At 34.8% G+C, this 12,829-nt stretch overlaps 2 protein-coding genes across 5 annotated transcripts; both read right to left on the bottom strand.

Annotated features, from left to right (window-relative positions):
- Positions 1-1,618: 1,618 nt before the first annotated feature.
- Positions 1,619-4,250, bottom strand: LOC140871553 (probable phospholipid hydroperoxide glutathione peroxidase). Its single transcript, XM_073274102.1, has 6 exons — positions 3,895-4,250; positions 3,294-3,370; positions 2,736-2,797; positions 2,349-2,467; positions 2,021-2,188; positions 1,619-1,917 (listed from the first exon to the last, which is right to left on the bottom strand). Exons 1-6 carry the CDS (start codon positions 4,165-4,167, stop codon positions 1,885-1,887), a joined length of 732 nt encoding a protein of 243 aa, XP_073130203.1. The 5' UTR covers positions 4,168-4,250; the 3' UTR covers positions 1,619-1,884.
- Positions 4,251-5,774: 1,524 nt separating this feature from the next.
- On the bottom strand, positions 5,775-10,688 carry LOC140871789 (multiple C2 domain and transmembrane region protein 7). Of its 4 annotated transcripts, none has more exons than XM_073274491.1 (3): positions 10,440-10,688; positions 9,304-9,361; positions 5,775-8,978 (listed from the first exon to the last, which is right to left on the bottom strand). In XM_073274491.1, the coding sequence occupies exon 3, from the start codon at positions 8,907-8,909 to the stop codon at positions 5,901-5,903; it is 3,009 nt and encodes a 1,002-aa protein (XP_073130592.1). In that variant the 5' UTR covers positions 8,910-8,978; positions 9,304-9,361; positions 10,440-10,688; the 3' UTR covers positions 5,775-5,900. The 4 variants fall into 4 exon arrangements, with proteins under 4 accessions (XP_073130592.1, XP_073130593.1, XP_073130595.1 ...); XM_073274492.1 differs by having other exon boundaries at positions 9,307-9,361; XM_073274494.1 differs by lacking the exon at positions 10,440-10,688 and adding an exon at positions 9,825-10,144.
- Positions 10,689-12,829: the final 2,141 nt, after the last annotated feature.

Raw genomic sequence — 12,829 nt, 5'->3', positions numbered from 1 at the left:
AACACATATTCCATTTAATATCAGGATATCTAACCTCCGAAAAGGCGAAAACTGTCATTTGGTTCAAGTATCCTCTGGCTCTGGTAAGTTTCAAGTCTTGCAAAAAAATTTTTGTTAAATGTTCTCTTAAAAGATGTAATCGAGTCAAGTCGAAAATTTGAATGACTTATTTATTTTCAAATTAATGAATATATTCATGACTTACGAGTTTATTGAAGATTTCATTAGATTTTATAATTTTTTAAATTTGAGAAATAATTTGAGAAATTTAAATTATAAATTTAAATATTTCTTAAATTCAGTAAATGCTTAATTGTGAAATATATTATAATCTTATTGAAATTTATAATTTATTCTATTTCTTAAATTCAGCTAAATTGCGAAAAATATAATAATCTTATTAAAATTTATAATTTATTCTGACAAATAAAATTAATAATTTTTTATACATTTATCATATTTAAATCTAAAAATCAAATATCATAACTATTATTTTTTTAATTTAAACGCTAACTCACAAACCTTCACACGAGCATATTCACGAGCAAACGTGTCCAATATTGTAAAACTTGAACTTTGTTTATAAACATGTTTACGAGCTAACGAACTCAATATTATAAAACTTGAACTTAAATTATTCATCTAAATGAACATTGTTCAATGAACCCAACAAACTTTATGACTCCATTCGCTTACGTCTCTCTGATTTATTTAAAATAAATCCCTAACTTCAAGTTTTACAATATTGGACAGAAGGAACTTTTCTCAGATCGAACTTTGGATAACTCACAAACGGCTTGATTTACTTGCATCTCTATTATTCACAAACGACTTGATTTACTTACATCCCTATTATTTATTTACATCTCATGTTCTTTGATTTGCTTGTTTAACTACCTTTTCAAGCGAACCTTGTAGTATTCCGCCACTCCTCTCACGTATGGTTTACAATATTGGAAACATTTTTCGAATCCCACCGGAGCAAGGTGACAGGATGCAAACGCATCGAACTTATTTGTAAGCTTTTCGAACCGTGCGATAAATATTTGATTCGTAATCGAACTTATCGAACTCGAACCGAATTCGCACGTTTTCAACCAAACTCGAGACAAAATAAACGTTTTCAACCAAACTCGAGCCAAAATTATTTTATAAGCAAAGCCTTAATATTTAATTAATATAATATAATTATATAATAAATATATATATATTTCAAACATTTACAAACATTTCGATCCGAACAATAGTTCACAAATGAGTGAATGAGTTTGAATATTTCGATCCGAACAATAGTTGATCGAAAATAGTTCACAAATGAGTTTGAATATTTCGATCCGAACAATAGTTCACAAATGAGTTTGAATATTTCGATCCGAACAATAGTTCACAAATGAGTTTGAATATTTACCGAACTCTAACTAAAATATTTGAAATTATCGAATTTCAAATCGACTTCAAACTCAAATATACTTATATCGAACCGTATACGAATCTTAAAATTTTACCATTATTCGGCTCAATTCGATTCGTTTATTATGCAAAGACCGTTCAAATGGATGAAGTATTCCTTAAAATGTGAAGGTGAATATTTTACTGGTTTCTATGGAGAGACGTGCCATAAAAATTATTATCAGCATACAAAATATTACAACAGAAAAGTCAATCGCAACCAGTGAATTCTCAGCTAAAATGTCATAGCACAACAGCTGCCATACATACTGATACATTTACATATGCATAAAAGGTTTCTCACATTAGTTCGTACCCAGCATTAATCCTAAACACGCACGAAACTCGCGAACTCGCAACGTTTTATTCAGAATCCACATCCTCGAATGGGAATTTTATTCATCTAAGCCCGAACAAACCCGAAAACGGCTTTATTTATGCCTTCTCCAGAAGCTTTTTAATATCCTTCTGCAAAGTTTTCACGAGAAGGAATTTGTAAGTTATCTGTTTATAAAGGAGCTAGTGCCACAAAACAGAAAAAACCTACATATACATGATTTCGGGTCTTTACCTCAATGCTGAGAGGAGAGGTGGTGGGTAAGTAACGATCAACAACATGACCCTCTCTATCGACAAGAAATTTTGCAAAGTTCCATTTGATACCATCCCCAAGGAGGCTACCCTTGCTTGACTTTAGGAACTTGTATAATGGGACAGTGTTGGCGCCATTCACATCGACCTGTACATTTGACACGACAGGTAAAGGTTGTTTTGTAGCTATGTTGGAACAGCTTAGCCAACGATAGGGAGGAGATATTTCACGATCCAGATAATTTGATCAAAGTGAGAAGTCCGGGAAACACCAACTAAAGGAAACCCACGATGTATATAATTTTTACCTTATCAAAAATGGGATACTCGGCCTTGAAGCGAGTACAAGCAAACTCTTGAATTTGTTCATTGGTGCCAGGCTCTTGTGAACCAAACTGATTGCATGGAAATGCCAAGATCTCCAAACCTGCTCATAATGGAGACTTATCATACAGGGATAAAATTACACGAATTATGGGATAAAATTAAACCCCCACACAGCAAGCTTCAAATACGCATTTGTTGTAAGAAATAATGCTACAGAGCTTTTCAAGCCTCAAAACAGGAGTACTTTTTTTTTTTGAACTCCTGTTTTTGAGTCTTGAAAAGCTCTGTAGCAGGAGTAAATTCGCTACTTCCAAAATACAAAATGCAACAAAAAAAATTGAAAGAGAATTAGACAAAAAATTTCAGACCTTGATCCTTGTATTTTCCATACAACTGGGCCAACTCAGTGTAATTTGTGTTGGCCAGGCCACTGCAAATGATAAGAGACGAAATCACATCCAATTCTTCATGGGAATGTAAACAGATGCACTACTAATTCAAACAGAAACTAAATTGGAATGGCTTATACTCAAGTGGTGCACAAAAGCTTGAATAATTAAGAAAAATCCCTGCATGTATATCATAGAAAATATTTAGACATCAGAAGCCAGTAATACGTGGCAAGTATACTGTAGATAAATACTTGACTATCTAGGTTCATCTATACCTGCAGGCATGTTTCAAAAATTTGTATCCCTGTCTCAAGCATGTCAAACAAATAAGAAAAACAACTAAACATTAGCTTCCCAAGAATATTTTTTGAAAGGGCCTAAATAGTGAGCACAAGTCAAAAAGCAATCCCAAGCATGCAAGATAACATAAAGGTTCGAGGGCACACGGAAGGGTTCCTTTCCTACGCCCGAATTCTAAACCATTGTTCTTTAGTACAACATAGAAAAGGGAAATGCAAAATAGCTAAATCATACCACTCCGAGGCGACATTGACAATAATCAGGACCTTTCCCTTGTAAATGCTTAAATCAACATCATTTCCTTTGATATCCTGCAACCACCAACATTATCAATGAAAAAATGGACACAAAAAGAAAAGCATAAGCTAGTTGTAGGAAAGGACATCTCAATTGGACATTGGACCAGGGGTTAGTCAAACAAATCTGTGGGAGTGAAACTTATATTCTCTATATTAAATTTGAAATCTCATCAAATTTTTAAGATCATATCTAATGCTTTTACAAATGCAATTTGAAATCTTGAGGCTGTTCAGCCAGACAAGCCTGCCCTACTACAAACTCATCCTCTTCTTTCTTCCAAACTCTAACCAATTAAGTTAATTTCAACCACCAACATATCGGCATTACCTAACCCACGATCTTTTCAATCACACCAAACAAATTACCCTCTCCAAGCACGAAATATATCAGAAATTCCAATATCAACAAAATAATAACCTCACATCCTTCACACCAAACTAAAGAGCAAAAATAAAATTAAAAAAAAAAAAAAAAAAGGATATACATATAAAGAACTCAACCCACTCGGTTAAACATTAGAGAGAAGAAAAAGTACCTTCACAGTGAAGTCGTGAACTGATTGAGGCGGGGCTGACTGGCTGGCCATCGTGCGATCTACTCTCACGCCCAGAAACAAAGGTTTTCTTGAATTGAAAACAGCGGAGACAGCTGAAGTACACGCGAATCTAGCTTCGGCTGGCGGCGAAGGAAGAGAGAACGAAGGAATAGGTGGTGAAACGAAATGGGTATTCTTCAAAATCGAGAAAGAACTCAAAGGTCCGACGAATTTGTTCAGATTAATCAAATGCCGAGTCGAGAAATAGAGCATAATGCTCAAGAATACATAAAGATCCAAAGGGGAAAAAAGAGAATAAATAGAGGTTGCGTATTATCACGTGTACGGTGAAATTAGAGCTACGTGGAAGCATAGCCTCCCACCATGTGCATACAGCTAAGCTCTACAAATCATAAAACACAGTCGGCTATCATATCACATAACTCGATTCAAAACTTACTGAAAAATAAAATTTAATATTTTTGACATAAGATATAATATTTATTTAAATAATAAATCGAATAAAATATTTATTTACTTGTATATGTTCATGTTAGACAATTTTTATGATCATAAAATAGATCGGTATGTAGACCAACTATCAAATTCAAAACTCAATTATAATAATTTTATCTCCAATTAAAAACATATATATACAACTTCAAAATAAAAATAATATATATTAATTATTTTAAAAAAAAAACTGAAATATAGGACATCTATTATTTATAGTTAAGATTTAAAATAAAATAGGTTTTTAGAGATTTGATATTAAGATTTTTACACGAGGGGGAAGCTATTTCAACCCACCACCGGCCCCCTGCGGGGGGGTTCCAGCAACAAGATTTCAGGAGCGGCCATGTTGTTTAGTTGAAAGCCTAAGCCAAGAAGGCTATACGCCAGTGCTCGCGTTCCATTAGATCCCACGGGTAATCAGATGGCAGCTCAGGTGCCGTAGGCTGGCTGGGAAAAGAAGCGGTAAGTAGAATGACCGACTCCGATCCGAGGAGAAAAAGTCTCGGGCTTAGAGGTAATGCACTTCCTCGGGAATGAAAAAAAAACGATCCACTTTCATTTGATGTTTTGGCTACCTTCTATAATCTAGCTTCTGGTATTTGAACCAATTACGTAAATTGCTGAACCTGACTTTACTTGAAAATGAAATATATTGATTCAAATTAATTTTGGAGGCGGAAATCAAGATTTGTTTTCCTACAAAATTGTGTGTCCTGTCTAATTTAAAAATTAAAATAAATTTGTGGGATGTCTATGAAAAAGTCAAGACTTTATGTTATCAATCAACATTTTGGATTGTAAGTTAGCAAATTTTCATTTGAAAATGTTTTAAATTCAAGAATTTTTTCACTTTGATTTGTTTCGAAAAAATAAATCTCGAGAATTCATATGTATTATATGGAATTTCAAATGAAACTCTCAATATTTATGATAATCACAATATTGTGTTTTTTGAGAGTCAAATGTTTGTATTCATAATGTGCAGATGTTGAATCAAAATGATACAATTTCACATATATACATTTATGAGACGAGTTTATATCCGATCTATATTTGAAATGAAAAATAATAATTATAGCATAAAAATAATATTTTTTCATGAGTTATAAATTAATTTTACAAAATTGAGTCAGCAAGACAATACCATAGAAATTAAAGTTTTTAAGTATTTAAAATACGTGCACGTGCTTATAATACTCCACTTAACTCGTGAAATATATTATTTTTTGTGCCAAAAAAAATATTATCTTTCTCTACAAATATAGAGACTGAACATGCATAAGAAGACTCTTTTGTTTTAAAAATTGTTGTCATAACAAGATCAAATAACAAGTACAATAATTTAAGCCGTTGGTCCAAGAAAATAATAATAAATTTAAGTCCGACTTTAAAATGCCAATCATCACATGGAAAGTCATTACAAACATACACCTAGAATAGGGTCCCAATCCAAAATAATGTCCAAAACCAACATATATATAACATATAGTTTACAACATGCTATCGGTCCTAGCCGGAAGTCGCCGGAAGAAGTTCACCGGCACGGAAGGCAGTCGGTACCGGAACCGCGGGTGCCTCATCATGTACAAACCTCCCAATGCTGCAATGACCTGAAATGGCGTGACATACAAAACTGAAGCTGCGATGAGGCAGAAAGTAACAAAGATAGCCGTGGCCCTAGGATCCCTCCAGCTTAGCAAAGATTGGCACCGCTCTCCTTGAGTCGCAATGTCCCCCACAACGGTCTGAATCCTCCCAGCAACGCTCCTCAGTCGATCATATCTCATCCGGACCAGATCCGGATTTTTACACGTTGGCCATGTGTCGAACTCTTCGTCGAGTTCATCAGGATGGACAGCCTCGGCCTGTGAGATTTTGGTGTTCATGTGGGGTGGATATCTTGGTCTGTTCCGGAAGTTCCATATTCCTATCAGAAACATGTAAAGGAAAATTGTAGGTAGGATCAACTCCGGAAAGGAGACTAGCATGAGGTATAGAACGTGCACGAGCACGGTTGTCACAGGGTTTTTCCACATACAGATATCAGCCATCCATTTCCCTACAGAAAACAGGCCTGAGAAGACCGACATTAGCCGGAAGAAGTTGGCTTTGCTTCGGCGCATGCTCCAAAGGTGTGAGTCGACGTCAGACATGTATTCCACGACCTCTTTTCTAAGTGGGGGCTCGGCTCGACCCAACCTCATGGCCACTATGTTGACAGCTTGGTGGCGTAGCATGTCTAACTGCATGACCGTGAAAGGCCTTATGTAGTGCATTTTCGGAAGTAGGGGTCGCGAGTAAACGTGGAGCATGTTTACGAAAGAAGTTGATGAGAATCGTAGTGCCAAATGCAACTCTCCCATTTTCTTGACACCGTTGGGTTGGAGAACAAGCAGTGGATAAGAATGTGTGTAGACCCTACCCGTTTCTAGAGTTGAAATTCGAATACGAACCTTTCCAATTTTCAAGTCCTTGTTTCCATTTGGACCCTTTTCGGCCAATTGGCTGTTATCGAAGACACCGACTGTCAGGACAGTTGCTGGATCAAAAACTTCCCATGTATACTGCTCATTGTATTTCGGGAAAAGGTTGTCAACAACAGTACGGGTTCGGATCCATTTGTGCCCGTATTTTGCCACACAATATGTATCCGAAGTGCCCTTCCCATCCCGAGTTTTCATTGGGTGAAGCCCAACAGCATTCAACACACCAAGTTCCAAGATCCCTACTGGAGGCTTCCAAAGTTGTTTTGCTGTGGGCCGAAGGTCGCTGCTGTAATGAGTCGACTCGTCAAGAACATGGTAGCCTCCGTCTAAACAAACCCGGAGATGGAGCTTACTTGAGAATTTTTCTTTCTTGAGCTGATCAACCTCCACGACAACTGGCTTATCAAGATTAAACCAACGAGAGTGAATAACGCGATCATCAGCACGTTTTTCAACCATACTCAATGGTAAAATGACCCTCCCGATCGTTTCATCTTTCCCAGGAGCCACACGATCCTCGACTGTCAGAACAAGATGGTCTTCAAAGGGTTCTGCAGCAACGAAAAACAGCTCCTCATTCCATAGGGGGTTGAAATTTCGTGACTGAACCGGCTTCGTTCTCGTAACTTGATTGCCTATCTGTGCCTTAACATAAGCATCAGGAAATCGAGTTTTCTCCGATGGTACTAAGTCCTGGGCTTCAACAACATGTACCCGGACATACCACAAGCGTGGTGCATGATAAACTTTTGAACGTATGAGAGCAGATGCAGCAGCTGAGCTGTCAACTGGTGTAGCTGCATCAGAGTGCCATGCATCAGGAAATGCCTCATCTGCTTGAGTACCGATCCAAACTGCAAGCATCAATTCACCCTTTGTCTTCTCTCCCTTCTTATCTTGGAGTCGATACCACTCAGGAGCCAGAGGACTGTCTGGTGGAACACGCATTGGGACCTCATTGAGGTCGAATCTGATGAAGCCGACAAAGTCATCTTTCATGAGATCTTTATCCTTGACAACTACTTCAAGCACAGATGCTTGCATCCGCTCCCGCGAGAAGGCAAAAACCACATTCCACAATGGATTTTGCTGTTTCTCAATGTGCTTGGTAACACCTTTATAGTTTCCGATTTTCACCTCCACATACGGATCTAAACTCCCAGTGACATCCATGGCAGGAAGGTCACGAGCCTTGACTACCCTGACAAAAAGGAAGTGCATTTTTTCAACAAGATCATAAGTACCTGCAGATGTCCTATCTGTCCGAATCACACGACCCCCAACAACTCGTCCCCCTCCAAGAAAAGGGCTTGTTTCCTTAAGCGAGAAGTCGACTGGTTGTGCCGATGCTGCTGATTGAACCCGAACAAGTGTTGAAGGCTGTGGTTCAGCAGCCTTCATCTCGTCTGCCACATATTTAGTTGTTTGATGAGGAACTGAAAATGCTGAAGCATGATTCTGTGGTTCTGACTTTTCACGCTTTGGGAGATGGTGAAATGTGTGTCTTGCCTCTGATTTAACATTTTGACTTGAATTGGAGATAGGTTTAGCAACGTGCTCCGGGGTCACTTGAGTTTCCTCAACCTCAGAAACAGGAGCAGATGACTTTATCGATGGATCATCTGTAACATAAACCTTCAGTCCTAGCTCCCCACGAACACGAGAAAAGATACTGCGCTTTTCAACAGGATACTGCAAGACAACCGCATCAGAGTAGGGAACGAAGGAAGTCCCATTGATGCTTACTTTTCCAAGGAAGGACCTAGTTTGAGCTGCTTTCACATTATTGTAGATGCAAGCATCAAGAGTAAGAGTGTTGAGGGCAGATGGATCGGATATATCGAAGAAAAAACTCTCATTCCACACCGGATTGAGATCTTTTTCCTTGATACTTGTACGATACTTTTGACCGTCGAAGCAAAGCTCCACAAAGGCACTAGATGAACCCTGTCCGTCTTTAGGCAAAAGATTTTGAGCACCAATCACGTCAACTCCTATCTTCAGGTCTACCATAGTAATTGCACTATGCTGTCGATGAGAAAATCACGCTCCGAAGAATGATGAGTTTCCAGGTCCTGATTGCTACAACAACAACAAAGAAAAACCATTGGAACTTGAATAACAAGTCTTCAGACAATAGCATTGAATGAAAGAAAAAAAAATTATGCCAGAAAAAGCCAAGCATAAGTATTCAAATGAAAACCGAAAGGACAAATACAATACACGAGTAACGCATGTTTAATCACAACAAAACCAACATTTGCCGTATAACTTCGATTAAAGGGTGCACCACAACGCACCTCTCAAACGAAGATATTAAGTCACATGAATAATGAATGGGACAAAATTTGCAGAAATAAACTTCATAAAACGAGCTGCAATGCAAGACCTTTGCAAGTAAAAATACAACCTCAATTAAAGTCTAATATTCAGGTCAGAGGGGAATGGTACCAAATTTGATCCACCTATATTAGAAAAAGAAAGATCTGAGTTATTAAAACAGTATTTTGTGGCACATAAGCAGATCTAACTTGAACAAATATTATTTTAGTGCAAATCGAAATCCAAATTTTGTCTTTGAGAATGGATTTGACAGGCCCACAAGCTAAAGTAGCAATAATCACTAATTATTAAAACAAAGATTGATAGGCAATAGAGACAAGAAATGAAATCACTTTCATTGAAAAGTCCACCTACCTAAGATCAGCAAAAAAAGCATCCAAAATATTCAACAGTACATGACATAATCTTTACTTAAATTTTCACAAATTACACTTCAGAAATATAACTAAACTCTATCTAATATGTGTAACAAAAAGAACACTGCTTTTTTCAAGAAAAATTTGGTGGCAACAACTTGGAGATTTTTTTTTTTACTTTTTTTTATTTAAAGAAAGGAAAAGATTGGGTCAACAGTTTCATGTGCACCTCGAGGAGAGATCCATGTACTCGAACAAAGAATTCTTGAAATTGAAAAACAATTAATAACCGGAAAAGCAAATACAAAATGCTTGTTGAAGATTAAGGGTTTGCTTAAGAAAAAGAAAAGATGCATGTACTTTAGTCACATCTGAGTCTAAACTGCATATACTCCACAAAGGAACTAAAGAGATAAGGAATGATATATAAATAATAAGTATAATTACAAAAAGGAAAGCCAAAGTACTTTGATCTCTGCAAAAAGAGACCACTTTTTTTTCAAAAAAATTAAATAAAAATCATTAAAAAACTTAGATATGAAAAGGTTTTAAACAAAGATCAACGTAATCTAGAGCAGCAAAATTTTAAATTAAGTTAAATTTACGTTGCCCGAGACAAGAGACACGCACAAATGTGTGTGGTGAAGTTAAAAATCTGGAAAGATTAATCTTTTACCAGAAACAAAACAAAAAACCCATCAAAGTTTTCTAATTTCAACACAAAATCGGTTTTTTTTTTATGTCAAAAAATGAACCTTTAAAGACACACACACCAAAAAAAAATGCCACAAAACCAAATAACTCAAGAAATTTTTGAAAAATTGCTGTAATCTGAAAGAAATACCGGTAGTCGTATCTGAATCCAATCCTTCAGCAACAAAAAATCTACCACTTGAAGTGAGAAACCAGAAAGAAACAGAAACCAAAAAAAGAAGGGCGTTGTTGACAAATCAAGAAAATGAACAGGGGTGAGATGGAATCAACGAAATGCAGCAAAAGCAAAGCACTGAAATGTATGTAAATTTAATTCAAGAAGGGGTGCGGTGCGTGGGTGTGGGGCTTTTAGCTTTTAATTTTCGTCATTGTACGAAGCAAAAATTACTGTAATCAATGCCTTTAACAGGTTTGAAGGAGGAAGGGGTTGCACGGCTACTTGTATACTTCTGTATCTATTTTTTTCAAAAAAAAAATAATAATAATAAATTTAAAATAGTTAAAGATATACTCTCTTTTCATCTCTCTTGGGGTATGACAAAAGAAAAAATATTGAAAAAATAAATTATATACATATTTTATATTCATTTTTCAACAAAAATAGTTAACACATTTTGCATAGAGATATATATTAGTAATAGGGTAGAAAAATATTGTTGAATATATTACAAGATTATACATTTGGGAAAAGCATTTAAAAAAAACAAAAGTGGCATGTATAATTGAGATGGGAGTAGTATTTGAAATAAAATTTGAAACTTTGAAATTAAAATTTGAAAAATGTACTTAGTTATGCATGGAAAAGGTTCAATAAATATATTATGATAATTAGAGAGCCCAGTATTGTTTGGAAAATCGAATTGAAGTTTAAGTGAGTCGAAATCTATTTAAGCATTAATTTCATATCATATTAAAAAAATTAAAAAAAATTGATTGCGTAATATTTTTATTTTTTTGGACAAAAAGACATAAACTTTGAGTAGTAACCTTTCATGCTCGTCGCCATGCCCAGAAGCAGAGGACTCTCGTGTCAGGCCTCGTACTTTTGTATACTTTGTCCATCTGTGTTAATATATACACTGCTAACAGTACACATACGTCTAATATTACATGTATATGTGTAATATCTTTTTTATTTTTTACAAAATAATAAAATTAAATACTTCATTTAGTTAAAGATTTGTTGTATTTATAATTGTGTAGCTAATTGGAAAGTGGAAAAAATTAGTGAAAATTTTGAAATTAATATGTACATGGAATGAAATCGAAATATCAAATATGAAGTTGTGAGTCTTGTGACAACACTTGGGGAAAACATTTTGATGCAAGGGGCGACATTAAAAAATGATTAATTTAAGACTATTGTGATTATATCAAGGATAAATTTACTTTAAATTTCTAAATCCAAATTCAAATGTGTGTTTAGTATCTCTAAGAAAAAACAGGTGTTTACACTCTTTAAGTCAAAAAAAAAAAAAAAATTGCACTTCCCGGACCTACACGTTTTTTCTAGGATGAAAATTGGTACAAAAAATTGAAAATATGGTACTAATATATAATATTCGAGTATTAATTTGTTTAGATTTGATACAAAAAATAATATTTTGAGTATAAAATATGAATAATTTTATTAATATCTAACACTTGTAATATATGTTTGAGTACCAAAAGTCATATATTTGTATAAGTTTTAACATATTTGATACACAAATATCATATATTAATATCATTTTTCCAATGTTTTTTTATTGATTTTTATCAAAATAAGATAAATGTATCATTAATATCAATATTTTTATACATATTTGAGTATTCAAAAATCATACAATAATACCGAATCTCAAACAGTTGATACGTAAATATCATATATTTGTATCATATTTTCAATGTTTTGTACCAAATTTCATCCGATAAAAAACATATGAGTCTAGGAGTACAGATTTTTTTTTTAGATCACGGGATATAAAAACCTTTTTTTTTTTTAGAAAAACTGAATACAAATTAAAGTATGAGTTTATGAATTTAATGTAAATTTACATAGAAATAAATCAAATGAAGAGTTTAATTTAACTCGTAAGATTTATTGACCCCCTAGGCCCTAGTTTTGTATAAATTAGTATTCTCTTGAATGCAATAAGTTGCATATAAAGTAATTTTTTATTAAATATTTTTTTATAAAAACTTAAAAAGTGTAAAGATTATGATTAGGGGTGCAAACGAACCTGTTCGTGAGCTTTACGAGCTTGCTCGATAAATATTTGATTCGTATTCGAGTTTATAGAACTCGAGCCGAATTCGAACATGTTCGAATTTTTTTTCTAGTCGAGCTCGAGCCGAAATTACTCTGTTCGATAGTTCGCGAATAGTTCGCGGGCTTTAATATTTAATTAATATAATATAATTATATAATAATATATATACATTTCGAGCATTTCGAACCATAATATCCGAATAGTTCACGAATAGGTTCGAATATTTCGAACCGAATTCGAACTCGAACTTCATTTCGAGCCGAACTCA

The sequence above is a fragment of the Henckelia pumila genome, unplaced genomic scaffold (genome assembly GCF_033568475.1).
Source record: "Henckelia pumila isolate YLH828 unplaced genomic scaffold, ASM3356847v2 CTG_461:::fragment_3, whole genome shotgun sequence".
NCBI classification, from domain to species: Eukaryota; Viridiplantae; Streptophyta; class Magnoliopsida; order Lamiales; family Gesneriaceae; genus Henckelia; species Henckelia pumila.
The sequence above is the reverse complement of the archived record's forward strand: the minus strand, read 5'-3'. Positions and strand labels throughout refer to the sequence as shown.